Source organism: Amblyraja radiata, chromosome 7, assembly GCF_010909765.2.
Source record: "Amblyraja radiata isolate CabotCenter1 chromosome 7, sAmbRad1.1.pri, whole genome shotgun sequence".
Taxonomy (NCBI): domain Eukaryota; kingdom Metazoa; phylum Chordata; class Chondrichthyes; order Rajiformes; family Rajidae; genus Amblyraja; species Amblyraja radiata.
This window is the reverse complement of record NC_045962.1, coordinates 38,871,489-38,899,473: the sequence shown is the minus strand read 5'-3', so window position 1 is coordinate 38,899,473 and position 27,985 is coordinate 38,871,489. Positions and strand designations below refer to the sequence as shown.

At 44.3% G+C, this 27,985-nt stretch overlaps 1 protein-coding gene and 1 long non-coding RNA gene across 2 annotated transcripts; both read left to right on the top strand.

Moving 5' to 3' along the window:
• Positions 1-145: 145 nt before the first annotated feature.
• LOC116975315 lies at positions 146-27,078 on the top strand. Its single transcript, XR_004412592.1, has 2 exons — positions 146-175; positions 25,834-27,078. It is a non-coding gene; the product is annotated as an uncharacterized LOC116975315 (long non-coding RNA).
• tmem41a (transmembrane protein 41A) lies at positions 2,747-24,194 on the top strand. Its single transcript, XM_033024266.1, has 5 exons — positions 2,747-3,043; positions 19,836-19,989; positions 21,145-21,306; positions 22,130-22,268; positions 23,285-24,194. Exons 1-5 carry the CDS (start codon positions 2,907-2,909, stop codon positions 23,500-23,502), a joined length of 810 nt encoding a protein of 269 aa, XP_032880157.1. The 5' UTR covers positions 2,747-2,906; the 3' UTR covers positions 23,503-24,194.
• Positions 27,079-27,985: the final 907 nt, after the last annotated feature.

Below are 27,985 nucleotides of genomic sequence, written 5' to 3'. Positions count from 1 at the left end.
TTGCTACGGGCACTCGCATCAGCCCTAGCTATGCATGCCACTTTGTAGAGTACCCTTCCCACCCTGCCCTTGCTAAGACTCTATCCCTTACTCCCGATTCCTCTATATCCGCCGCATCTGTGCCCAAGATAAGATGTTCCATACCAGTAGGGGAATCGAAGACCAGAGGACATAGGTTCAAGGTGAAGGGGAAAAGAGTTAATAGGAATCCGAGGGGTAATTTTTTCACACAAAGAGTAGTGGGTGTATGGAACAAGCTGCCAGAGGAGGTAGTTGAGGCTGGGACTATCCCATTGTTTAGGAAACAGTTAGATAGGTACAAGGATAGGACAGGTTTGGAGGGATATGGACCAAGCGCAGGCAAGTGGGACTAGTGTAGCTGGGACATTGTTGGCCGGTGTGGGCGAGTTGGGCCGAAGGGCCTGTTTCCACACTGAATCACTCTATGACAGCAATATGACAACATATCAAGTTCATGACAGTGAGATTTAAATATCATGTTATATTGTGAATTCTTGTGTGAATGGGATTAGTTTGTTATTTGGATACTTAGGCTATTTAAAAAATATATCCTTTTCTTAAGAAATGGATAGATGTTTAGATCTAGTAATTGAATTTAGATTAATTTAATTGATTTGATGAAACTGATGAATATGAATTTTTTGTTGGGTATTTACTATTTGTTTTAGCATTTAACTTTATCATTTCTACCTTTTTTCTAAAACTGCAAATAATAACTTGTTTCTGTTAATGCTATTCAGTGGGTTTTTTTCCTTTACATTTTAAACAGATGTCTCCGAAGAAGAAATGCAAAATTGGCAATCTAAATGCCCAGCAAAAGAGACTAATTTAGACAGCATTCGCAGAGATTATCCGAATTTGGACCACTCCAAATGTGATGATCTACATGACATTCTTAATGGAAAAGTAGTGGGCAGAAAGGCATGTCATGCGTGGTTTGAAGAGCAAAAACTTGTAGTTTACCATGCCAAAATTGAAAAGTTGAGGAAAAACAAAGTGTACAGAGTTGCTTATTGGTTACAATCTGAGGAGTATGATGATGCTACTGATTATGATATGCCAATGTACCAGCTAGCAACTGATCTTCTCCATAAAGACTTGGTCTATTGCTAGAAATTGGAATTTATTTACCTATCTGTTACAGACTTACAGCATATAATAAAATTTTAAAGTTCTGATCTTGAGAATATCACATTTTTGAAATTTCAAGGCAGTCTGGGTGTTTATTACTATTTCCGTCACAACGGTCAATTTTGTAATTAGCTACAATTAGGTAACTAACTAATTATATGCTTTAATTTCAGGTCATCCAAGTAAGATGTTTTATATTTGTTTCGGAATGCTTCAATCTATAATAATTGAAAATTTCATTCAGTTCTCTTAATTTTTAAGAAAGTTATGGGCTTTTGACTGTCCTCGATCACAGCTTTTGTGTTAAGTCAATGGAAAAGCAATAGGGAACAAGGTGCTAATTTCCGAGTATGAAAATGATCATAACCTTTTTAATACTGAAGATATGAAAGTGAATTAGGTGTCAAATTAAACTTCTTTTAATGATTTATCTGATAGGATAAATTGCAGACTTGATTCTTAAAATCTCAAAATGTTGTAACATTGCTACTATGCGTCAGTGGATAGGGCGGGGATGGGGTAAAAGGAGCCAATGAATAATATTCATATAATATCAAGGGGGGTGGTTAGTGTGTGTGTGTGTGTGGGGGGTTAGTGTGTGATTGGGTTTTTGGGTGGTAAAGGTCAAAGAGGAGCTGCACTAGTGGAGATCGGGTGGATGAATGGGACCAGTAGGATTGCTCTACCATTTGGTCGATGGGCGGAACGGCCTCCGCGCCCGCAGGAACCGCCTCTGGTGGCCGGCTAGGAAAAGGGGAGATGCAGCGAGACCTGGGTGTCATGGTACACCAGTCATTGAAAGTGGGCATGCAGGTGCAGCAGGCAGTGAAGAAAGCGAATGGTATGTTAGCTTTCATAGCAAAAGGATTTGAGTATAGGAGCAGGGAGGTTCTACTGCAGTTGTACAGGGTCTTGGTGAGACCACACCTGGAGTATTGCGTACAGTTTTGGTCTCCAAATCTGAGGAAGGACATTATTGCCATAGAGGGAGTGCAGAGAAGGTTCACCAGACTGATTCCTGGGATGTCAGGACTGTCTTATGAAGAAAGACTGGATAGACTTGGTTTATACTCTCTAGAATTTAGGAGATTGAGAGGGGATCTTATAGAAACTTACAAAATTCTTAAGGGGTTGGACAGGCTAGATGCAGGAAGATTGCTCCCGATGTTGGGGAAGTCCAGGACAAGGGGTCACAGCTTAAGGATTAGGGGGAAATCCTTTAAAACCGAGATGAGAAGAACTTTTTTCACACAGAGAGTGGTGAATCTCTGGAACTCCCTGCCACAGAGGGTAGTCGAGGCCAGTTCATTGGCTATATTTAAGAGGGAGTTAGATGTGGCCCTTGTGGCTAAGGGGATCAGAGGGTATGGAGAGAAGGCAGGTACGGGATACTGAGTTGGATGATCAGCCATGATCATATTGAATGGCGGTGAAGGGCCGAATGGCCTACTCCTGCACCTAATTTCTATGTTTCTATGTTTCTCGCGGCGACTCCTGGTTAACACGTGACGTTCCATCGCAGCGCGCTCTCTCCAGAAGACGTCACTGTGAGTGACCGCTGACAACATCGGGCGCAAACGCGTGTTGGGCGCGCGCGCTTGGCGGTGATGACGCGCCGGTCACGGGCACGCGCCCTTGTGGAGTGATGAGGCGCCGGCCACGCGCGGTCAGATCACTGTTCTTTCTGTGGCGGCGCGGTGCTCGGTGTCGAGTGTTCGTCCGTCCTCCCCGACCCACACCGAGAGCCAGTGTTCATGTCGGCCAAATCTCCTGTCAACTTGTTGCTAATATTCGGTTCCGCAACCTTCTACCTGTACGTGCTGTCCAGGAACCTACCTCATGCGACGTATAAGCGGGAGCCGGTGAGCGAGGAAGAGAGCCAGGAGCAGAGGTAGGCCCCAGGGTTCAGGGTTAAATCCGATTGCCGGTGTAGGACTCCGGGCAGTGTCTGTGGAGGAAGGAGCCCGGTAAACTCTTCCGTCGATGATCCTTGGTCGGAACCTCACTGAATTGTAGGAAACCCGCAGCCGAGTTTCGTTTGGTGAGCGCCCGAAGCCAACGATTTAATAAATGGTCACATTTAGCGGTGCTTGAGAGATCAGTCCGCAGACCCAAGCTCCACAAATTTTAATTCTGGGGAGTAATTCGTGTGGTCTTAATATATCAGAAATGTGAGACTGGTTGTGTATCACCAACTATCGCATTTTTAAACGTCCCGGCAAGATGAATTATGTTGGCCCGATGTCAGGACAGTGGTGCTCCTCATCTCAGAGTAACTATCTAATTTTGTTTTAAAATTGTTCATGGAACCAATTTCCGCTATCTTTTCAGATGCAAGCTGGAATATTAGCAAAAAGTATCCTCTCTTTCATGTCGTATAATTATTATTTATAATCTGAGGTTTCTGTTTGTTTCCCTGTTAGCAAAATTACTTTTTACAACGATATCAAAACTTACTGAAACTTAATGAAAACCTCAAAGGCCACTTCTGTTCCTAAAATTCCAAAGTTTTGTCGATGTGATGCAACTAATTTAATATTTTAGTATTAAGTAAATGTTTTTCTTACAGTTCCAATTGCCTGTACTTTTTGTTGGGTTATAGGGGGGGGTGCACGTAAGGTCACTGGGTCATAGGGCTTGACACACGGAGCCGCTCAATCCATCTGGAGGAAATCCGTAACTTCCGATATATGTTATTAATGCAAGAAACGCGTACTTTCCTACCTGTTAAAAACCGCCAAAATGTTGAATTTTTGCGCTGTAAAAACTTGTGGAAGTCGGGGTAAGTGTGAGAGACATGTACCCAACTTCAGAATTCCAAAAGTGAAGCGAAATGAAGGTAAAGGGAAGCGAGAGCTGAAGGGACAACAGCAGCTAAAGTGCTTGGCGAACATTGGCTGTGCATGGGAATTATCGTGTTTGCTTACTGCATTTCATCAACAGTAAGGCATTATTTGTGTTTTTTCTTGATTCCTTTGGTATCTAAAAAGTCTCAGAAGTAATAAATCTGGCTGTAAATTTTCAGAGGCGTTTTCTTTTTGCATGTAAAAACCGATTTGAGAACCATGGGCGATTTAAAAAATTTACAGCCAGATTTATCACTTCTGAAATTTTTTAGATGTCAAAGGAATCAAGAAAAAACACAAATAATGCCTTACTGTTGATGAAATGCAGTGAGCAAACGGCCAATGTTCGCCAAGCACTCTGGCTGTTGTTGTCCCTTCAGCTCTCGCTTCTATCTAACGTAATTTCTCCTCACGTTTGGAATTTTGAAGTAGGCTAAATGTCTCTCACGCTTATCCCGATTTCCATAATTATTTACAGCGCAAAAATTGACAATTTCGGCGGGTTTTAACAGGCCCGCTATGCTGGAAACAATGGTCAGTGCCTACCTGCAGTTCATCGTGTGTACTCCACTTGGCGTAGCGTAGCAACAGTACGGGTCATGGGTCGTGACCCGACTGCCGTGAAACCTCCCTATATATTTGCTTTTCAAAAGAATGATTGTTGTGAGCCAAAACTGCAAACTTATGTTCAATGGTTGTAGCAGGTGTTATCCAGGAGAGTATGTTTTGAGGAATCTAATCAAATCACCTTAAAACCTGGAAAGTCATGTGGTTACATAAATGTGTGAATTATTATTTTTACTTTTAGTTAAGTACTCGTTCTTGGGACAAAAATCAAAATGTTAAGAGGAACTCATCAGGCCAGGTAGCATCTGTGATTGGACATTGACATACAATGTTTCCAGTTTTTATCCTAAACAATAATGGATGGGATTTATTTATATAATAATAATGGATGGGATTTATATAGCGCCTTTCTAATACTCAAGGCGCTTTACATCGCATTATTCATTCACTCCTCAGTCACACTCGGTGGTGGTAAGCTACTTCTGTAGCCACAGCTGCCCTGGGGCAGACTGACGGAAGCGTGGCTGCCATTCTGCGCCTACGGCCCCTCCGACCACCACCAATCAATCACACACATTCACACACAGGCAAAGGTGGGTGAAGTGTCTTGCCCAAGGACACAACGACAGTATGCACTCCAAGCGGGATTCGAACCGGCCACCTTCCGGTCGCCAGCCGAACGCTTAGCCCATTGTGCCATCTGTCGTCCCTATGAACAATGTCTATCCATTTCACTCCACAGATGCTGCCTGGCCTGCTGAGTTCCTCCAGTGCACCATTTGCAATCTCTTATGTCTCCATGGTCTTTATTTGGACAGCTCATTGATATATGTTTCAGCATTTGCTATTTTTATGTGAACTTTAACTGAGGGGAATAAAGGTCATTATCTTCTTACAAAAAATAAATATTTTTCACCAAAAACAATGTATTTACAGTTTAAGCAGAAAGTAATCATAGTTATGAGAATGCTTTTGTACTGTGCCCCTGTGAATTGAAAAGTGCCAGCAAGACAATTAGACTTTGCCCTACCAGACGTAAGTTATGGCTGTAGAGAGCTTAACAGTAGAATGCAATATTATACAATCTGTTACTTTTACACTAGATCATATCACTTATGGACTTGTTCTGTGATATTTTGGCATTTGTCCTTTAGAAAGCAATGGTGTGTTGCTTCCTTGAGCTCTTGCAGCCTTTCTGGCAAAGGTACTCACACAGCACAGTTGGACAGTGATTCTTCGATTTTGCCCCAACCAACAGTGAAGGATTTTCAAATCAGTGTGGTGTGCATCCTGGAGTGGGGGGGACTTGCAGATGATAATGGAGTGGGGGGACTTACAGACGAAGTATAAGGAATACAGTGGACGAGCTTGAGGCTCAGTTAGAGACTGGCAAGTATGATTTTGTGGGAATTACTGAGACATGGCTGCAAGAGGGCCAGGGTTGGGAACTGAATATTCAAGGGTATACCTCCTATCAGACAGGTGGGCAGAGGGGGTGGGGTTTCCCTGGTGGTGAGGAATGAAAGTCAGTCCCTTGCAAGGGGTGACATTGAAACAGGTGATGTGGAGTCAGTATGGATAGAACTAAGGAATTGTAAGGGTAAAAATACCCTAATGGGACTAATCTACAGGCCCCCAAACAGTAGCCTGGACATAGGGCGCAAGTTGAATCGGGCCTAAGTTGACTGGTAATATACACTAGCTGGGATGACAGTGGAACAAAAATGGCAGGTGTTTCTAGGAATAATACAGAAGGTGCAGGATCAGTTCATTCCTAGAAGGAAGAAAGATTCCAAGGGGAGAAATGGATGACCATGGCTGACAAGGGACGTCAAGTACAGTATAAAAATTAAACTACTACTCCACTCCACTTACTGTAAGGGAGCACGATGTCAGACGGGTGCTCCTGGCAGTGAACCCCAAGAAGGCTGCCGGCCCAGATGGAGTACCTGGTAAGGTGCTCAAAGCGTGTGCCCACCAGCTCACCGTCATCTTCACCAGAATCTTCAACCTCTCCCTGGACCAGGCAGTTATCCCGTCCTGCCTAAAATCAGCCACAATCGTCCCAGTGCCGAAGAAGTCTCCCATCACCAGCCTAAATGATTACCGTCCCGTGGCCCTCACTCCGGTAATCACGAAGTGCTTCGAGAGATTGGTCCTCCAGCACATCAAGGACTATCTCCCTCCAGACTTCGACCCCCACCAATTCGCCTATCGCCCAAACAGATCCACAGAAGACGCCATCACCGTAGCTCTCCACTCTGTGCTGAGCCACCTGGAGCTGGGGCAGAGCTACGTCCGGATGCTCTTTGTGGATTACAGCTCAGCTTTCAATACTATCATTGCGGACATTCTCATCGACAAACTGGTCACTCTCGGCCTCCCCACTCTCACATGTGCCTGGATAAAGGACTTCCTCACCAACCGGCCCCAGACTGTGAGACTCGGCCCCCACCTCTCCTCCACTCGCATGTTGAGTACCGGCTCCCCACAGGGCTGTGTGCTAAGCCCCCTCCTATACTGTCTCTACATCCACGACTGTAGTCCGGCCCACAACAACAACCGCATCGTCAAGTTTGCTGACGACACTACAGTAGTTGGACTCATCTCAAGGGGAGACGAGGCAGCCTACAGAGAGGAAGTCCTGAAGTTGACAGCCTGGTGCTCAGAAAACAACCTGGCTCTGAACACCAAGAAAACAAAAGAGCTCATTGTCGACTTCAGGAGGCACAGCACCGACTTAGCCCCCCTATACATCAACGGCGAGTGTGTGGAGAGGGTCTACACCTTCCGGTTTCTCGGCGTCCTCATCTCCGCTGACATCTCCTGGACAGACAACATCACAGCGGTCATCAAGAAGGCTCAGCAGCGGCTGCACTTCCTGAGGGTCCTCAGGAAGCACAACCTGGACTCCAACCTGCTGCTAACCTTCTACCGCTCGTCCATTGAGAGCCTGCTGACATACTGCATTACAGCATGGTACGGCAGCTGCACCATGGCAGACAGGGAGAGGCTTCAGAGGGTAGTTAGGGCAGCACAGAAGATCATTGGCTGCCCTCTCCCCTCCCTGATGGACATTTACACCTCCGCTGCCTCAGCAGGGCGAAGAACATCATCAAGGACAGCTCCCATCCTGCATTTGGCCTGTTCGACCTGCTGCCCTCAGGGAGGCGCTATAGGTGCATCAGAACAAGGACAAACAGACTCAAGAACAGACTCAAGAACAGTTGCTTTCCAAAAGCCATAACCTCCCTGAACTCACACATGTACTGACTTCACAGCCTAACCCCCGGACTTCCATCTATCCACCTACTGTAATTTGTACGGTAACTGTAATTTTTTTAAAATATGTGCAATAACCCATACTGTATATAGGAATCCTATTTATTCACCCTATTCATCCATTGTCTTTTTATAGATATGTATATAGCGCCGCAGAACTGTGCACCTTATCTCCCCCCCTCCCCTTGTTTTGTTTTTTATTTTTTTGCACTAATTACATGTCTGCACTGAGTAGGAGCTGCTTTTAATCTCATTGTACATATGTATAGTGACAATAAAATGGCATTCTATTCTATTCTATTATATTCTAAAGCGAAGAAGTACAACGTAGCAAAGATGAGTGGGAAGCAAGAGGATTGGGTAATGTTTAAAGAACAGAAGATAACCAAAAAGACTATGGGAAGAAAAGATGAGGTACGAAGGTATGCTAGCCAAGAATATAAAGCACGATAGTAAAAGATTCTTTAGGTATGTGAAGAGGAAACAATTAGTTAAGACTAAAGTTCGACCCTTGAAGAGCGAAAAAGGTGAATTTATTATGGGGAACAAGGAAATGGCAGATGTGTCTTCACTAAGGAGGACACAAACAATCTTTCTGATATAGTAGTGGCCAGAGGATCTGGGGTGACAGAGGAACTGAAGGAAATCCACATTAGGCAGGAAATGGTGTTGGATAGACTGATGGGACTGAGGGCTGATAAATCCCCAGGGCCTGATGGTCTGCATCCCAGGGTACTTAAGGAAGTGGCTCTAGAAATCGTGGATGCATTGGTGATAATTTTCCAATGTTCTATAGACTCAGGATCAGTTCCTGTGGATTGGAGGATAGCTAATGTTATCCCACTTTTTAAGAAAGGCGGGAGAGAGAAAACAGGGAATTATAGACCGGGTAGCCTGACATCAGTGGTGGGGAAGATGCTGGAGTCAATTATAAAAGATGAGATAGCCGAACATTTGGATAGCAGTAACAGGATAGGTCCGAGTTGGCATGGATTTTTTTGAAGATGTAACTAGGAAAATGGACAAGGGAGAGCCAGTGGATGTAGTGTACCTGGACTTTCAGAAAGCATTTGATAAGGTCCCACATAGGAGATTAGTGGGCAAAATTAGGGCACATGGTATTGGGGGTAGAGTGCTGACATGGATAGAGAAGTGGTTGGCAGACAGGAAATAATGAGTAGGGATTAACGGGTCCCTTTCAGAATGGCAGGCAGTGTTGGGACCGCAGCTATTTACAATATACATCAATGATTTGAATGAAGGGATTCAAAGTAACATTAGCAAATTTGCAGATGACACAAAGCTGGGTGGCAGTGTGAACTGTGAGGAGGATGCTATGAGAATGCAGGGTGACTTGGACAGGTTGGGGGAGTGGGCAGATGCATGGCAGATGAAGTTTAATGTGGATAAATGTGAGGTTATCCACTTTGGTAGCAAAAACAGGAAGGCTGATTCCTATCTAAATGGCATCAATTTGGGAAAAGGGGAAGTACAACGGGATCTGGGGGTCCTTGTACATCAGTCTATGAAAGCAAGCATGCAGGTACAGCAGGCAGTGAAGAAAGCGAATGGCATGTTGGCCTTTATAACAAGAGGAATTGAATATAGGAGCAAAGAGGTCCTTCTGCAGTTGTACGAAGCCCTAGTGAGACCACACCTGGAGTATTGTGAGCAGTTTTGGTCCCCTAATTTGAGAAAGGACATTCTTGCTATTGAGGGAGTGCAGCTTAGGTTTACAAGGTTAATTCCCGGGATGGCGGGACTGTCAGATGCTGAGAGAATGGAGCAGCTGGGCTTGTACACTCTGGAGTTTCGAAGGATGAGAGGGGATCTCATTGAAACATATAAGATTGTTAAGGGCTTGGACACGCTAGAGGCAGGAAACGTTCCCGATGTTGGGGGAGACCAGAACCAGGGGCCACAGTTTAAGAATAAGGAGTAAGCCATTTAGAACGGAGACGAGGAAACACTTTTTCTGACAGAGAATGGTAAGTCTGTGGAATTCTCTGCCTCAGAGGGCAGTGGAGGCGGGTTCTCAGGATGCTTTCAAGAGAGAGCTAGATAGGGCTCTTAAAAATAGCAGAGTCTGGGGATATGGGGAGAAGGCAGGAACGGGGTACTGATTGGGGATGATCAGCCATGATCACATTGAATGGCGGTGCTGGCACGAATGGCCGAATGGCCTACTCCTGCACCTATTGTCTATAATGTTTGTGTGCATCTAAAAAAAAGACATCCTGTGCTGGAGTAACCCAGCGGATCAGACACCATCTCTGGAGAATGTGGATAGGTGATGTTTTGGTTTGGGACCCCTCTTAGTCTGCACCTCCTGCCCATGTCTTCTTTGGTGGTAGAAGTTATGGGTTTAGAAGGTGCTGTCAGTACTCCAGGTGAGTAATTGTAGTGGCTTTTATAGATGGCATACACTGGCCACTGTGGCGAAGAAGGGAATGAATAATTTGGGCGCCTGATGTGCAATCAATTGGATACCTTACTGGTATTATGGTTCGGTTACTGTGCAGCACACGGATGCAGTGTCGCACTCTTCTCCAGGGGAAGGGGAATGAGAGCAGAACTACGGTTTAGTACAAGTTTAGAAGGAAGAGGGGAGACCTCATTGAAACTTACCGAATAGTGAAAGGCCTGGAATAGTGAAAGGCCTGGAGTAGATGTGAAGAGGATGTTTACACTGGTGGGAGAGCCTAGGACCAGAGGCCGTAGCCTCAGGATAAAAGGACATACCTTTAGAAAGGAGATGAGGAATTTCTTTAGTCAGAGGGTGGTAGATCTGTGGAATTCATCTGTGGAGGCCGTCAATAGATATTTGTACGGTGGAAATTGATTGATTCTTGATTAGAACGGCTGTTGCAGGTTATGGGGAGCAGGCAGGAGAATGGAATTGGTAGGGAAAGATATATCTGCCATGATTAAATGGCTGAGTAGACTTGATGGGCCGAATGGGCTAATTCTGCTCCGAGAGCGTATAAACTTACGGGACACTGAAGAGGCATGGGTGAGGGATCCATCTATGCCAGTAGGGGGGGGAAATGTGGAGGGATGCTGTCTTTGCAAGAGATAGGGTGGGAGGAGGTGTAGTCCAGGTAACTATGGGAGGCAGCGAGTTTGTAGTAAATATTTTTATAGTTTGATAGTCTGTCCCCTGTGACAGAGACAGAGATTGTATTGTATTGTTGTATTGCATTCAAATTTATTGTCATTGTCTCAATTAGAGACAACAAAATGAATTTTCCTTACAGGCAGTATCATAAAAATAAATAAATAATAAATAATAAAACATATTAAAAATAAAATTGAATTGAAAAAAGAAAAGCACAAACACAGAAAGTCCACGACACAACATAACACAGTGGCACCAAGGTGAGGAAGGCACCATAGTCCAGCCAGCCTCTCCTCCGATCTTCCCAGATGTTCATCCGTGGTCTGGGCCTTCCGAGCACCCGCAGTCGCCGCACCGGGCGGCCCGATGTTCAGGCCCTCACGCCGGGCTGGTGGAACTCCGACGCCGATCCCCGACGGTGAACATCCTCCTCCTCAGCGGCCCGGACCTCCTGATCAGCCGCCTCCCGCAGCCGGAGTCCGCAGCCCCCGAGTCCGTAGGCCGAGCCGGGCGGAGTCGCAGGACCCCGCATTGTTGATCAGCGCCGCCCGCGTTGGGAGCTCCGCAAACCGCAGCTCCATGATGTCGGTGCAGCAGGTCCAGCACTCCAGGCTCCAGACGGCGCTCCCCGGTAAGGCATCGCCAGCCCCGCGATGTTACAGCGCTGTCCCGCCGCTGCTGGAGCTCTGGTCGATCCCGGCAGGAAAGGCCGCGCCAATCCAGTAGGTAGGCCGCTGGGGGGGGGTGAGGACGCGACTCGAATAATAGTCGCGTCCTCTCCAGGAAGCGACTGAAGGACGGTATCCCCCTTACCGTGCCCTCTTCCCCCACATAAAGACATTTAATGATAGAGAGAGGTGTCAGAGATGGCCTGAGTGACTTGGAGGGTAGGGTTGGAAGTTAATGGTCAAGTCAATGAAAGTAACGAGTTCTGCATGGGTGCAGGAGGCAGTCATGATGCTGTTGCCAATGTAGTGGAGAAAGAGTTGGGTGGGGGGTGTCAGTGTACGGTTGGAAAATGGAAGTGCCTGTGGCTGCCCTTTGAACTTGAGAAAGTGAATAGTAGAGAGCAGTGTTAATAGAGGGAGTTACTGGAGGGCCCTGACATCTTGATGGGGAATGGAGGTGGAAAGGGGCTGGATATCTCTGGTAAAAATGAGGCATGGAATTGAAAGTTATTGAAATGTGGAAGAGCACATGAAGTGTCTTGGATGTAGGTCTCAAAGGTGTGGTGGTACTCTCCTCTCTCCTGCTGCTGTTTCTTGCTGTTGGCGATGGCTATGTCTGCTCGACCTCCGCCGTCTAGTCTAGTCAGCTCCTTTCCCACACCCCACCGCCCCTTCTACGTTTTGTGTCCCACACTAGATAAGCTAAAAGTACAAATTTCTGCTTGGGAATCTTCCTTCATTGTCTTGTATGCCCTTTGCTCTCCTGCTTACTGATCTATACTGGTACTTTTTTTGAGAATGCCTAATTTTTAAAGTCCACATTATTTCAGTCCTCTCAATGATCTTATCTATTTTCCGTCTATAACATCAGGGATGTAATGTTGAGGCTCTACAAGGTACTGGTAAGGCCGCAATATTGCAGTTGGCATGGTTATAAAGTTTGTGGTGACACCAACGTTAGTAGTATAGTGGACAATGAAGGATGTACAAGATTACAACAAGATTTGGATCAACCAAGAATGTTATCCAAGGAACGGCACATAGAATTTAACTCTGATAAGTTTGAAGAGTTGCATATTGAGCAGGAAAGGACTTGCACAGTAAATGGCAGGGCCTTGGAAAGTGTTGTACAACAGAGAACTATGGTGCAAGTACATGAAAGTGGCAACATGGGTGGACAGGGTTCTGAAGAAGGCATTTCACACCACCAGGGTCAGGAACAGCTACTTTCCTACAATTATCAGATTCTTGAACCCACCTGCACAATCCTAATTCTACAATGACAACAGAACACTGCGGACTACCTCTTGCATTACCATAGATTTGTTTTAATTACTGTATTTCCCGGCAAAGAAGACGCTATTTTTTACCATAAAATAAGGCCCGAAAATGTACCTGTATCTTGGAGGCCGAAGGTTAGCCAAGAAAGATAGACTTGACTATCCCTCAGTACAGTGGCTGTAAAATGACAGCACCGCTGGGGGGGAGGTGGGGGGGGAAAGGGTTCCTTCCACGCATGTGGGGAGTCTGGCCCAGATTAGCACGGCTGGGCCGCCAGGGGTAAAGTTATGGGAAGGGCAGGAGCGTTGAGAAGGAGGGGGTCGGGGATCATGCCAGCAACTCTCTCAGTAGCTCGGGCGGCTGGAGCGGCCTCCAGGGACAGCGGAACTGCAGCTAGTCCCGGGGCTCGCAAGCAACATAGGAACTGCAACTAGTCCCGAGGCTCGCAGATGACCTGGGAACTGCAGCTAGTCCCGGGCTCACAGGCAACCTGGGAACTACAGCTAGTCCCGGGCTCACAGGCAACCTGGGAACTACAGCTAGTCCCGGGCTCACAGGCAACCTGGGAACTACAGCTAGTCCCGGGCTCACAGGCAACCTGGGAACTACAGCTAGTCCCGGGCTCACAGGCAACCTGGGAACTACAGCTAGTCCCGGGGCTCGCAAGCAACATAGGAACTGCAACTAGTCCCGAGGCTCGCAGATGACCTGGGAACTGCAGCTAGTCCCGGGCTCACAGGCAACCTGGGAACTACAGCTAGTCCCGGGCTCACAGGCAACCTGGGAACTACAGCTAGTCCCGGGCTCACAGGCAACCTGGGAACTACAGCTAGTCCCGGGCTCACAGGCAACCTGGGAACTACAGCTAGTCCCGGGCTCGCAGGCAACCTGGGAATTACAGCTAGTCCCGGGGACGCGCAGGATCTGGGAACTGTAGCCACTCCCGGAGTTCGCAGGTGATCTGGAAACTGCAGAAAACTAATTGAAAAACACGTGAAAACTATGCATTATTACTAATTTATGTATTATTAGTATGTATTATTACTAGTTATTAATTTAGATAGTATGTTATTACCTCCATTTATTAACTATGGCGATATAGATATGGCCTGCCATCCGCTCACAAACATGGGTCCTAGCCCCTATGCAAAAAAGGTTGCCGACCTCTTGATGAAACGAAACCCTTGATCCTGTCCCGCCAGCCTTTATTCTAAATTTAGTAACTCAAAATGAGGGTGAGTCTTCGACGCAGGTGCGTCTTCATTGCCGGGGATTACGGTATGTCTTGCACTTTGGGACTTTTTTCCCTAGAGCGTAGGAGGCTGAAGTGTGACCTTGTAAGAGGCATAGATGGGTGAATGGTCAGTCTTTCTCCAGACTAGAGGAGTCTAAAATGAGGTGGGCAAGAATTTAAGGTGAGAGGGGAAAGATTTATCTTGTGGTTTAGTGTTAACAATTTATTTTTCTTGAAAATGCTGTTCTTTATATTCTTGGGATGATAATAAAGAATATGTAATTGAAAGATTCTGTACATATACAAGTTAATATTTTGTAAGGAAGATATGGCTAAGCATGTTCTAAAATTTCACTTGCTTTCCACAAATCCAAATTTGTGAGTATACAGAAGAAGCATGTGCAGCAAACTGTAAGAATGTGATAGATTGTTGGTGCAGGTATGAGGCAATTGGTCAGGTGTGTGGCAAATACAGTTCGATACGATAAAACTTTATTTATCCCAGGAGGGAAATTGATCTGCCAGCAGTCATAAAACACACTGAAATTAAAGTGAGGAGTGTAAAGGATTGGGGATGTGTAAAGATTTATGGGGTAAAGGGGGGGGGGGTCAGTCTACCCCACAACAGAAGTGAGAGGAGTTGTACAGTTTGATAGCCACAGGGAAGAAGGATCGCCTGGCATTCTGTACTGCATCTTGGCGGAACCAGTCTGTTGCTGAAGGTACTCATCAGGTTGACTAGTGTGTCATGGAGGGGGTGAGCTGTACTGTCCAAGATGCTCTGCAGTTTGAGGAACATCCTTCCCTCCAAGACCACCTCCCATGAATCCAACTCCGCCCACAGGACGGAGCCAGCCTTCCTGATGAGTTTGTTAATCATGCTGGTGTTCGTGGCCTTCGCCTTGCTGCCCCAGCACACAACGAAGAAGATGGCTCTGGCTACCACCGATTGGTAGAACATGTGCAGCATCTTACTGCAGACGTTGAAGGAGCTGTGCCTCTCAACAAGTACAGCCGGCTCTGACCCTTGTACAGGGCCTCAACGTTCCTGAACCAGTCCAGTTTGCGTCCAGGTACACAAAGTATTTGTACTCCTTGGTAAACTGCGCATCCACACCATTGAAGGAGACTGACTGGGGTCAGGGGCGTTCCTCTCCTCCTAAAGTCCACCACTAACTTCTTAGTCTTATCAGTGTTGAGCTGCAGGTGATTCAGCCCACACCACTCAACAGAGTTGTTGACTATACCTCTGTATTCAGCTTCCCTCCCCTCACTGATGCAGCCCACAATTGCAGAGTCATCTGAAAACTTGTGCAGGTGACAGGAGTCCGAGGTTTATCTGAAGTCCGAGGTGTAGATGGTGGACTAGGAAGGGAGTGAGGACTGTCCCCTGTGGGGCCCATGTGTCGCTCACTACCATGTCCAAGACACAGTTCTGTAGCCTGACATATTGTGGTCATTCAGTTAGTTTGTTGGTGATCCAGGACAGCAATGGAGCATCCACCCGCATCTTCGTCAGTTTGCTCCCTAGCAGTTCAGGCTGGATGGTGTTAAAAGCACTGGAGAAGTTTTTTAAATAACATGACTCTCACAGTGCTTCCTGGCTTATCCAGATGAGCATAGGATTGATGGAGCAGGTGGATGATGGCGTCCTCAACCCCCATCTTTGTTTGGTAAGCGAACTACAGTGGGCCCAAGTAGGGTTTAACCATGGGTTGCAGGTGAGTGAGCAGCCTCTCCAGGGACTTCATGATGTGTGAAGTCAGCGTCTGTAGTCATTGGAGAAACTGGGACGCATCCTCTTTGGTGCAGGAACCAGGCAGGATCAGATTCCACATCGGAGTAACCCTCTTCAGGCTCCGTTTGAAGATATGCTGGAGGACTCAACACAACTGGCTGGCGCACGCCTTGAGTACCTTAGGGCTGACTCCATTGGGACCCGTGGCTTTGCTTGGGCCGAGTCTGCTCAGCTCTTTCTTCACCTGCTCAGCCTTGATGGTTAGGTGCAACAAAGAAAGGGCAGAAGAAGTGGACCAGGGGGATTGAGAGTCTGTCGGGGAGCAGGGGGAAGGTGGGCAGACGCCCATCCATCAAATTGATTTAAAAAATAACAGGTTTAGCTCGTTGGCCCGGTCCTGATTGCTTTCCCTCCCCAGGCCACTAGTCTTCTTGTAGCCTGTAATGCTCTTCATACAGCTATACACATCCCTCGTGTTCTGCTTAAGTTCCAGCTCCAGCTTCTTCCTGTAGTCGTCTTTGCCGTGTCCTTGTCTCGCCTTCAGGTCTTTCTGCACCCGTTTCACCTCCTCCCTGTCACCATTCCTGAAGGCCCTCTTCTTCTGGTTGAGAAGGGTCTTTATGTCACTGGTGACCCAGGGCTTGTTTCAAAGGTTCAAAGGTTATTTAATGGTCACATACACCTAGGTGTAGTGAAATGCTTCTTGCCATGCAGTACATAAAGAAAGAATACAGACATAACATTAATAAGAGATTTAAACATAAAGAACATCCCCCCCACAATGGTTCCCATTATGAGGGAAGGCACAATGTCCAGTCCCCATCCCCAGTTCACTCATAGTCGGGCCTATTGAGGCCTCCACAGTTGCCTCCACGGAGACCCGATGTTCCAGGCTGTTCTCGCCGGGTGATGGTGCTCCGGCGTCGGGAGAATCCTCACAGCGGCTTGGGACACCTGGAACGGCCGCTTCCGTACTGGAGGCCGCGGCTTCCAAAGCCAACAGGGCCGCGCCGGATGGAGATCCACTACTGGCGATCTCATCGAGAGATCCCAGACTTCCGATGTAAAGTACAGCGCCGCTGCCCGCGGCCGGCCGCTCCACAGTCCCGCAGCTCCGCGATGTTTTTCTCGGCGGTCTTCAGCTCACCGGAGCTCCAGCACGGCGACCCGGGCAAGGCATCGCCCGCTCCGCGATAGCGCTCCAGAGCTGTGCCGCTGCGGAAGCCGTGGTATTTCTGGGCGGTCCCCGACAGGAAACGTTGTTGGGGAAACAATGTACAGTTATCCACACTAAACATTATCTAGCTGGTAACAATGTCCAACAGTGCATCAATGTCCTCTCCATGGGAACTAGAGTGCGTCCCATTCTGTGACCTCAAAACAGCCTTGTAAAACAATGTAGTTCATAGATCAATGTGGTTGTATGTTTTGAGAGGAAAGGTCCAGCAGTAACATACAGATTTCCCCTCAATTAGTGAATTTTCACCTGAATTGTTGCTTTAAAGAAGGGTTTTATTTGATTTGTCATGTAATGAAGGTTTCTTTCAAACAACGGCCATTTAAAAAAAATTGTGAACATGGTGTATTTAAGTCATAGTGTATTTAAGTCTTATGTGTATTTAACATTTTTTGTTAAAACTTGTGGTTTGCCATCTGGCAGTAATGATTGTTGGATCAATGATGTGTAGGATCAGGCTTGTCAAACCAACTGCAATTTGCTTTGAAAATACTAGTCTTGCAGGGAGATGATGGCCTATCTTCTGATGTATTTTTCTTGCATCTATAAAAATTATGCCTTTCATTTGACAAATTTTCAATAACGAAGTATGCTTGAGGAACCCAACTCCTTTGTTAACGATGGATGACCCCAAACATTTTGAGAGATGGGATGCAGAGACTAGATGCATGGATCTTTAAAAACCAAGAACAAATGGAATTATAGGTTTTCTACTTGAGCGGAAAAGCATTAAAGATATGAATCTTCAAGATTACATTTCTGAAAGATGCTGCATGTGCTGGGCTCAGTGATGATTAGCGATGATATCAAAAAGGAGATTCACAAGTTGAAGCCACAGAATTTTTGGATGTTGGCCTACTACCCCGACACATTTTGTGTGGCTGACTTTCAAACATTTCATCCAAGTGAAGTTGTATTAAGTGCTTTGATTTTTCCCCATGTGATTTTTCATTCAGCAAATTAAGTCATCAGCTCTTGTTCCGTCATGAAGGTACGTTGCTCTAGCCCATTGATTAATTCATCTGTCAACTCAATTAACGTGTCAATAATAATTCTTTCAGCTACATCTGTTTTACCTTCATCACTGTCGCCTTCATCACTCATTGTTTTTAATCAGGATTCGGAACAATATCCATCATTTCAGTCAGTATAGTGATGAACAAAGGGTGTATCTTTGCCGACATTCATCCACTCGGCCAGACTCTTCATTAAGCTGACTTGGCTGCAGGTCCCATAAAACCCTTTGCATACTAAAGCAACTCATGGACAACTTCCTCTCCTTTAAGATATTAAATCTTGTAAAGTCATTGTCATCATTTGCATTAGCTGAATTATCGAACATCATGCCATAAATTATGCCAGCATTTCTTTAGTGTCGACGCTTGTACCTTCTACCAGACGCTAGCAATGACCAAAGCACGTCTTTCATGTTAAACTCTTTAATACATGTTTCTGCAGGCTTGTCAGCATTTACCAAATCTGACACTCATTTCATGAAAAGTGAGCGATACCCAGCCTTCATAGAGCGTAGTATTCCTTGCTCTTGGGGTTGGATAAGGGATATACACTTTTGTGGTAAATGCACTGTATAAACATTTTTCTTGCACAGGAGTTCAGTTCTGGGGTGAATTGTCAACTTCTGGACAACTGTACAATTGTCCAGAAGAAGAAGAATTTTGCAATCTTCCAGTAGGCCTGCAGAATTGTAGTGTGCTCGAGCTTCAGGCACAAAAATCTTTTAAAACCATTCTAAGGTCATCTTGGTGGTAATCCAACCATTTTGATTTGCATGGTATATTACAGGGTAAATCTTAATGCCTATCAAGGCCCGCGGGCATTTACTTTTTCCTATCACCGTGGCTTACATTTGTGTGTGCCTGCTGCATTTGAGCAGCCTAAAATCGTAACTCCATGCTGAGATGATTTGAATCTTATGGGCCCTTCTTCGTTCTATGCTGTTAATGTCCTTTGCAGTGTGCACTACCAATGCAATGCAGTTTCATTTGTGTTATACACTTGCTCAGGATTAAGCTACAAGCTTGGCAAATTTTTCCACATACACTGCAGCTCATTCGTGTTTTGCAGACAGGCCCGGAGCTGCGGGAGAGTCAGGGCCTGGGCCTGCTGGTGCCGGCACATCACAGGCAATTTAGAACGTTGGGCACGAAAGGTGAAATGTTGTGAAATGTGGCAGATCGACTGTCGAAGCCTGTAATCCAGGTTGGGTCCGAACTGCGAGGTTGGGAACTGGAGCTGGAATCCCGGAGGTAGAAGATGGAGGAGTAGGCAAGCACTGAGAAAACAAATGTGGCTGTGGTAGCGGGTCTGGGTTAAAACATGGTCGGATAGCAGGAGGAATCGCAGAGGGGGAGCAGTGAGAGAGGATGTTGCTGAACTCTTGTCGGAGAGAGGAGAACTTCAAAGTAGACATACCTTGAGGAGATTTTGCAGTGGAGCAGACAAAATTTGTGGGAAGGAATGCTGGTTTAAATCGAAGATAGACACAAAATGCTGGAGTAACTCAGCGGGACAGGCAGCATCTCTGGAGAGAAAGGATGGGTGATGGTTTCCTATATTGCAGCCCGTTATCTATCATATATATTCCTAAGTTAAGAAGTTTGTAGAATATTTTCCTTGGTGAATTGAGTGAATTATTTGTCTGTTTATCCTATTTGGAGACGGTCATGAAAGTTTTTTAAATTTTTTCCATAGGTCGTTGACGTTTCCATCTGATCTTGAAGAGTTGCGAGCAATTGCTGGATTGCTGTATTCATACAAAGCAGAGCACACTGGTTATGTGTTGTTACTTTTCTGCAGTGCGTACCTCTACAAACAGACATTTGCAATCCCTGGCTCCTCCTTCTTGGCAAGTATTAAGCGCTAATGACATTGGTAACTTTTTTAAATGTGTAAATATGAATAACTTGTGAATCAATAAAAGATTTTAGAAATGCAAATAAAAAATAAGAGTAAGATAAGAAAATAAGCAATTTTTTGCTATTTCTTATCTTAAATTATGCTAATTATTTATTGCTGACAAGAAAGAGCTTTTCTATTCACCCTAATTATTCGGCACAATTAAATCTCTTCTGAGATTCCACTACAAAGAGACTTTTAGTCGCCTTCCTTTTGGAGGCAATTTTGGCTTCAAGTTGCTACTTTGCATTATCTGACATCCTTGTATTTTTTCCCCCTTGTTTCTATCTAGTTTCCCTTTAAACCAGGGGTCAGCAACCTACGGCCCCTGGGTCAAATGCGGTCCATAACCCGAAATCATCTGGCCCGCAGGCGGATTTTTTCCCCCGTAATCAACCGGCCCACCGAGCGCCCTCCCCCCCTGAGCGCGGCCGTGTGCCCCCCCCTGAGCGCGGCCGAGTGCTTCCCCGAGCGTGGCCGAGCTCTGGCTGTACGGCACCCTGCGCAAAGCCGCCCGCACGGCCGCGCACCTTCTGTGAACACGTATAAGAAAGAACTGCAGATGCGGGAAAAATCGAAGGTAGACAAAAATGCTGGAGAAACTTAGCGGGTGAGACATGCAAGGATTGCATGAGGCTGCCTCACTCGCTGAGTTTCTCCAGCATTTTTGTCTACCTTCTGTGAACACGTGATTTGATGCCTGCCATCCGGGGCGGGTTGGGGGCGGGATCCATGTGTACACGTGATAGATGTGGCTCGCCATCCGCTCACAGACATGGGCCCCGGCCCCGGCCCCTATGCAGAACAAGGTTGCGGACCCCTGCTTTAAATGTTACTCCTATAGCTATTCCTATAGTTGAAAGTTCTGCTCTTAAAGTTCTTCTGAAGTATTTATTAGTATTTGGATAAAGTAGGGACTAGGTTTTAACTCTCACAAAGGTTTTCCTTGCGTTGACTAAAATGAAGAATACCATAGTTCTTTCCTGGGACTTCAGAACAAGTTTTCCATTTAGAACTCTTGAAGATTTTCACGCGTTGCTACAATGGGTTAATTACCTTACTCATCTATCTTCCTCATGAACCAATATCTTTTTCTCTTGTGCAGAATATATTGGCAGGTGCATTATTTGGACCATGGCTCGGCCTTGCCTTGTGCTGTGTTTTAACTGCCATCGGAGCAACTTTCTGCTTCCTGCTCTCCAGGGCGTACGGCAAACAGATTATTGTACGTCGATTTCCTGAGAAACTCGCAATACTGCAAGAAAAGGTAAATAATCCTATTCCATTACTTTCGCACTAGAGTATATTCATATGGTTTGAGGTAACTCAAGATGCAAAAAAATCACAGACTTTTTGCTGAGAAAGAATGAGTGTGCACTGCTACAAATGTGTTACAACAGAAAAAAATGTGACTGTTTAATCCTAATTGTTGATTGCCTTCTGCCAAATTCTAATTTTGCTGTCAACATTCTGACCCCACAGTGCTGTTCTATTTCAGCATTAAAATGGCGTGAACTAGTAATCAAATGTTATTCCATACTAATACATAAAGCAATGCATTTAAATCTATAATAAATAGTGGTTTATTCAAATAGTAATTACTATAACTTGCTACAAGAGAAAAGGATTTCTACTATCCAGTCTTTGCTAATTTCACTTATTTTTCTTAAATATTCATGTGCAAACTGCATTCTATCTGAGATCACTAAATGTCCATCATTGTTCTATGGTGCCACACAGGGAGTTCCTGATTGTAATTATGCCATTATGGTTGCTTTCTATTCAAATCTCAGATATTTATGGGAGTGCTAGAAGCATCTGTTATTGTTCATACCAGCTTAATCATATCTTTGTAGATTATTATACATTATGTGCTAATCCCAGTTTCTCTTTAAATGTGGTGAGCATTTTTCCTACTCCAGTTTCAAGAATAGAGTTCCTGCTCCGGCCAATTATCTCCATTTTTTTGGCCTCTAAGTTAGGAGAACTAGCTCATGCAATGATATTATTATAATGCTTGCCTGTTTGAAAAATTGATTTTACTTGTTAAAGCTATAATTGTCTAATTATTTATGGTTTTATGTTGACAGGTACAAGAGAATAGGAACAGCCTGTTTTTCTTCCTCTTGTTTCTCAGGTTTTTCCCCATGACACCAAACTGGTTCCTCAACATCACATCTCCTATCCTGAATGTCCCTCTTACCCATTTCTTCTTCTCCATTGTTGTTGGTAAGACATATTCATAACTCAAATATTTGTTGTCATTATGTTGAGAAAGGACAAGAATATAAAGTCCATTCAGACTGTGGAAACTTGTGCATTACTCACTTGTAAATCAAAATATCCTTTTCTTATTCTAACTCAGTTGCATTCTTTGCTATTCTAACCACATTGATACTGATCCATCAGTTAACTTCCCTCTCCCATTGTATCATTAAGCTGAATTTTGAACATCGATAATGCTTTTACCTCATTCGAGCATTGCGGCAGGTAATCCCAAACAGAAGCTTCATTTACACTTCATGCTTACCAGTAATGCAATAATGTCAGTGATTACAGTTTTGTCTTACACCCATCCAAATTGTACATTATGCACAAATGCTGCTTATTCATTGTTCTTATCCTGCAATGTCCTGGAATTCAGACACTACCTCAGTGCCACAAGGAATCTGTATCTGGGAAGACGCATCACCCCAACCTCAAGGCAATCAATGCATCCTTGCTGAGTATTTTCATTGCTGATTTCTGATTTTTTTTAAAAATCCTTTCTCAAATCCTTTGTAGGATAATTGGCTTCTATAAGTTGTCCCTAATGTGTAGGATAGAACTAATATATGGGTGATTGTTGGTCAGCACAGACTCAGTGGGCCGAAGGGCCTGTTTCCACGCTTTATCTCTAAACTAAACTAACCTAATTACTGTGTCCTCTAATTGGGGGGCTAGATTTCTTCAATACAAGATTCTTCTGTAGCTGAGAATTGGAATGCTGAACAAGCATGGTGGAGAGCTTCACACATACTTTCTCAATTATGGGTAATCAAAAGAATTTAACTGCTTATAATGCAGAGGTTTTTCATTGTAACCATGGTATTTTCTTGGCTCAACAAAGTTCCCTTCAAAAAATAAGTGTTTATGTATATTTGCTTTTGGGAATATCACATTGATCATCTGTGATAATAAGAAATGTTCTATTTGTAAGAGCTTTATAATGCTCACGATTAAAATTGTTGCTTTTCTCTTTTCAGGTCTTCTTCCTTATAATTTTATCTGTGTGCAAACCGGCTGCATCCTATCTGAGATCTCCTCACTAGATAACCTGTTCTCATGGTCCATTCTCGTGAAACTGCTAGCCATTGCCATGGTGGCACTTGTGCCAGGTGCTGTAATCAAACACTGCAGCCACCACCAGCTGGGCGAAAAGGTCAAAAATGGTCATGTAGATAATGGTCGAAAAACTCGATGACTGATGCTAAACTTCTGTGATTTACAATTTTATAATATTATGAGAGTCTTAATATGAAGAAATCTTCCTGAAATGTAGTTATATTTGTACTATAGATGCCTGTTCAGTAGAATCTGAACCATAGAATTTGAATAGTGTTCAAAGCACTAAATGTGCATTTTTCTACAAGCTACCTGTTTGGGTTAAATCCGTCCAACTTACCCACCAGTTAATTCTTCACTCACAAGTGAAGTCAGATAGTTCATCATTTCTAAAACTCAGAACACTGCACTAACCAGTAGGTTGCTGTCTTGCATTACGGGTAATTAAAATAAACTGTCAAGTACAGAGATGAGATGGGTGTTTTTATTAAACCTCTTAAATTCTCAGCTAGTCAGAATCATGACAATTATTTTCCTTAAATGTAACTGTTTAAGTCTATTTGTTTTTGACAATTATCAATTGATACGAAAAAGCCTTTGAGTAAAGTAACAGGAGAAGCAACATTTGCACTGTTTCACTTCAGTCTATGTGGATTAGTCAAGATATAGCTTGCTGATGTCACTAGTCTTTCCAGATTAGGGAGCAGAGCATTAGGGCTATAGGTCTAATGGTTCTAGGTCCTTTAAGGGCCTGTCCCACTTGGGTGTCATTAGCACGTCACGCAGATGGCGAGCGAAGATTTTGTACATCCCAAAATCCTGGGGCGCCGCGTGCGATCGCGCGTCACTGCCTATGTCACCACGTGTGCATCGTGACACGTAAATTATGTTGTGTAAATGACGCCCAATTGGGACAGGCCCTTTAGTCTTTTTTATTGTCAAGCCTTGCCGGTGATCTAGGTATCCTTGGGCCTTTGTTTATTTGGACTCTTCCTTGGGCCTCCATTTATTTCAATACTTTAACTACATTTATTTGGCATCATGGTTCCATGTTTCTCCAGATCTCCTTACAATATGAGGTAATTCTATCTATCAAGTCAATGCCAGCTCACAGGGTAGTCCCATTCCTCAATTAAGTTTTCCTGTACTATATTTCCCCCACATTCCCATTAATTCCATCACCATCCTACACCAGGGGCAATTGACAACGGCCAGTTAACATGCCAACCTGTACATTTTTGGATAGGGGAGTGTGGGGGAACCTCTTGCAGTCACAGGGAGAACTTGCTAATACCATTAGAAGTCGGAATCGCACCTGGTCACTGAAGTTGTGAAACTGCTGCCGAGTAATCAGCATTTTTGAAGCACTTATCTTTTATTCTGATGTCTTAAAATTCAAGAGTTCTATGCATAGAATTATGGGAATGGTGATAACAGTTGATGGAAATTTTAACCTCTTAACAGTGAATAGAAATTTGACAGGATACGAATAGTGACATAATTTTCCCTTCTTGCCCAATCTACTTCACTGTTAAATTAATGAAAAGTAAAACCAGGCCGGGGCTAGCTTTGTTGGATAACTCTTTCAAAGAACAACAGTGACAAATGGCCTCCTGTTCCATAGGATCAAATGATTTATATTGTCCTGGAGAGTCACACTTCCGTCAATGGATTTTATCCTACAGTCATCTGAAACAATGGCAAAAGACTACCAGAGCTGAGCTGTAAGGTCTAGTTTCAAGGGCATGTTACTTGATTTACAGTCAACTGCATTCTTTATTAAATTAAAAATAGAATTGTCTGTTAATTGTGGCAGTGCAGTGACATCTTTGTCCTGTGTTCAGTGGCAGTGAATTGTAGCTTAGTTTTAGCCGTATGCAGAATATTTCATCTCAGTGCTGCAAAACTACTCGGAGAACAGTAGCTAGAATTTGTTGTGCCCACGTTCACCTTTGCATTTAAATATAAACATTCTTCAGAAAAATGAAGCTTTAAAGCTTTTTTATAGTGCCTTTCACTCTTATTGTTTTGTCTGCAAACCCAGTGACCTCTTCAAATTTTTAGTGAGATTGGTTCGGCACAAATATTGTCTAGAGTGCCCTGTGAATTAAATGAATGTCCCAGATTTCATCTGAAGGATGGTATTTGCAGTATTGCAGTGCTCTCAGTACTGCATCGGAATCAGAGAAACGATCCCTGCTTGACACTCCCTAAATTGTATGTTGGTTTACATAGCTCATTGCATAATCTTAAGTATGATGCTAAGGGAATGAATTGCTCTGTTCAAAGGATGAGGATTCTATTTACGAGGATGTAGGCAGGACTCAAGAGTCTGAGCTATAGGGAGAAGTTGAGCAGGTTAGGACTTCATTCCTTAGAAGGCAGAAGGATGAGGGGTGACCTTAGAGGTGTACAAAATCATGACAGGAATAGATCGGGTAAATGCGCATTCTTTTGCCCAGAGTGGGAGAACCTGAGGGCAGAAAGATATAACAGGAATCTAAGGGATAACTTTTTACACAAAAGTTAGTGGGTGTATGGAACAAGCTGTCAGAGGAGGTAGTTGAGGCACGTACTATCAGACAGGTACATGGATAGGATAAGCTTAGAGGGATATGGGCCAACTGCAGGCAGGTGGGATTAGTGTAGATGGAACATGTTGGTCGGTGTGGGTAAGATGGGTCAAAGGGCTTGTTTCCTTGCTGTGTGGCTGGGGCTGAGGCATGACATTTTATCTGTATGGGGAATATGCATTGCCCCCAGTTTTTCCTTGGCCTTGGTCAGTGAAATTAAGTGATTGGTTCATTCTTCAATATTTGAAATGTAATTGTGAAATGTGCATAGGGATTGGTTCTCAGCTGAGAGTAAACTGCAGTACTCCCCAGTATGTTAACATACGAGAGGATTGGTAAGCTTTGAATTTCAATACATCCCAGTAAAAGTTGTCTGAAGATTGATAATTTGCATATGAAGTTTTCTGTAATTACTTTCCAATGGAAGACAATGCATATTCTTTTGCATCGAGTAGATTTCAGCACAGACATAGCCACATAACTAAATGTCTTTGACATGGCTCTCTTTGCCTGCAGTCCCACTATCTTCACTTCTGCTTGACACCCGTAAGTCCAAGGTTATACAAAAACATTAAGTGATTGAATGTGTAAACACCCTAACAATAGGCTTGTTTGATCCATCATTGAAGGTTTAAGAGCAGATCTGTGTTAATGCACATGTCTGCACAGCTCCGTCCTGGCATTGAACATTGGAAATGCAGCCATGCAAAGTTAACAAGATGTTGCCAACTACAAAATCAAGCATGGCTACTAATTTCAGTTTGGTAGCTGCAATATAATTTGCACCCGAAGAGAGGATTTGTGGTTAATGCACCATATTGAGGTGTAAATGGATTTTGATGCACTTTTTAAATTGATTTCTTGGATTTGTAATCTTTGATGATCTTGTCAAGTTTTTATAAACCAAAAAAGTCAGTATTGCTTTATATATTGTGAATGATATTTTCTATAAAGATTGTAGATACATCCCAGTATCTCCAAAAAACTTTGACTTTACCAAAGGAGTGTTTACATTGCATGTTTTTAGTGATTGCACTTCATTTTCTCCGCATTAAGTGGAATGGATCTGTGATTTTAAATTTCATGTGTGATTTGTTTAAACGTGCAGCACACTTTGAAATAATAAAATATTATAAAATCAATCTTGCGTTCCTTGTTTTTAAAGTGCAAATTAGTGACGTGGTTAATGTATGGCTAGAGTCGCATGGTGAACGAGCTTTGTACAATATTGCAATAAATACAATCAGTAAAATTTAATCAGGAGGACAGTGAAACTGATCGGTGAACTAGGATGGGGGAGGGACAGAAAAGGGGAAAACAAGGGTTACCTGAAGTTGGAGAAGTCGATATTCATACCGCTGGGTTGTAAGCTGCCCGAGCGAAATATGAGGTGCTGTTCCTCCAATTTGCGTTGGGCCTCGCGCTGACAGTGGTGGTGGCTCGGGACAGAAAGGTCACTATGGGAGGGGGAGTTAAAGTGTTTAGTAACCGGGAGATCACGTAGGTCGAGACGGACCTACAGTTACTCCCCTGTGCCAAATTCACAAGACTGTTTCCCTCCAATATAAGAGTGAGTGTTCAATCGCCCAATGCAAGAAGAACAGAGACCAACACAATCTCATGCAGTACACTGGCTTTTTATTCCATGCATTTTTTTTGCTGATCATTTCCCCTCTGACCCCCATCACTTAACACCAGTTATTACAATCAGTTCATCAGTTCCGTTATTGTCAGAAAGCCTCCGAGGTGAAAGTGGATCGAGCCAGGCCAACTCGCCCCGGTGGACGGAGGGGAACAGATGAAAATGTCCGGAGTCCATGGTGCCAGGTGGATCTTGAAATTTAATACAAAAAGAATCTACAATACTGTCTCCTAAGTGCAAGGGCAATCAATAACTTGTGATCCCCCAACAGGGGAAGGTGGTGGCTTTACCAAAGATGGTAAAATAAAGTTAGACATGGGACTTTGGTGGAATACATTTCAAGTGAAAATAAATTCATATCAACATTTTAACGTTTGGAAGAATGCCTAAATTGGGCCTTGATCCAC

Excerpts from the sequence above, each read along its gene's own strand:
- tmem41a (XM_033024266.1), top strand. The coding sequence starts at position 2,907 with ATGTCGGCCAAATCTCCTGTCAACTTGTTGCTAATATTCGGTTCCGCA. Across the intron at positions 21,307-22,129 it reads TCGCAATACTGCAAGAAAAG|GTACAAGAGAATAGGAACAG; the intron begins GTAAATAATCCT and ends TTATGTTGACAG. Across the intron at positions 22,269-23,284 it reads CTTCTTCTCCATTGTTGTTG|GTCTTCTTCCTTATAATTTT; the intron begins GTAAGACATATT and ends TTCTCTTTTCAG.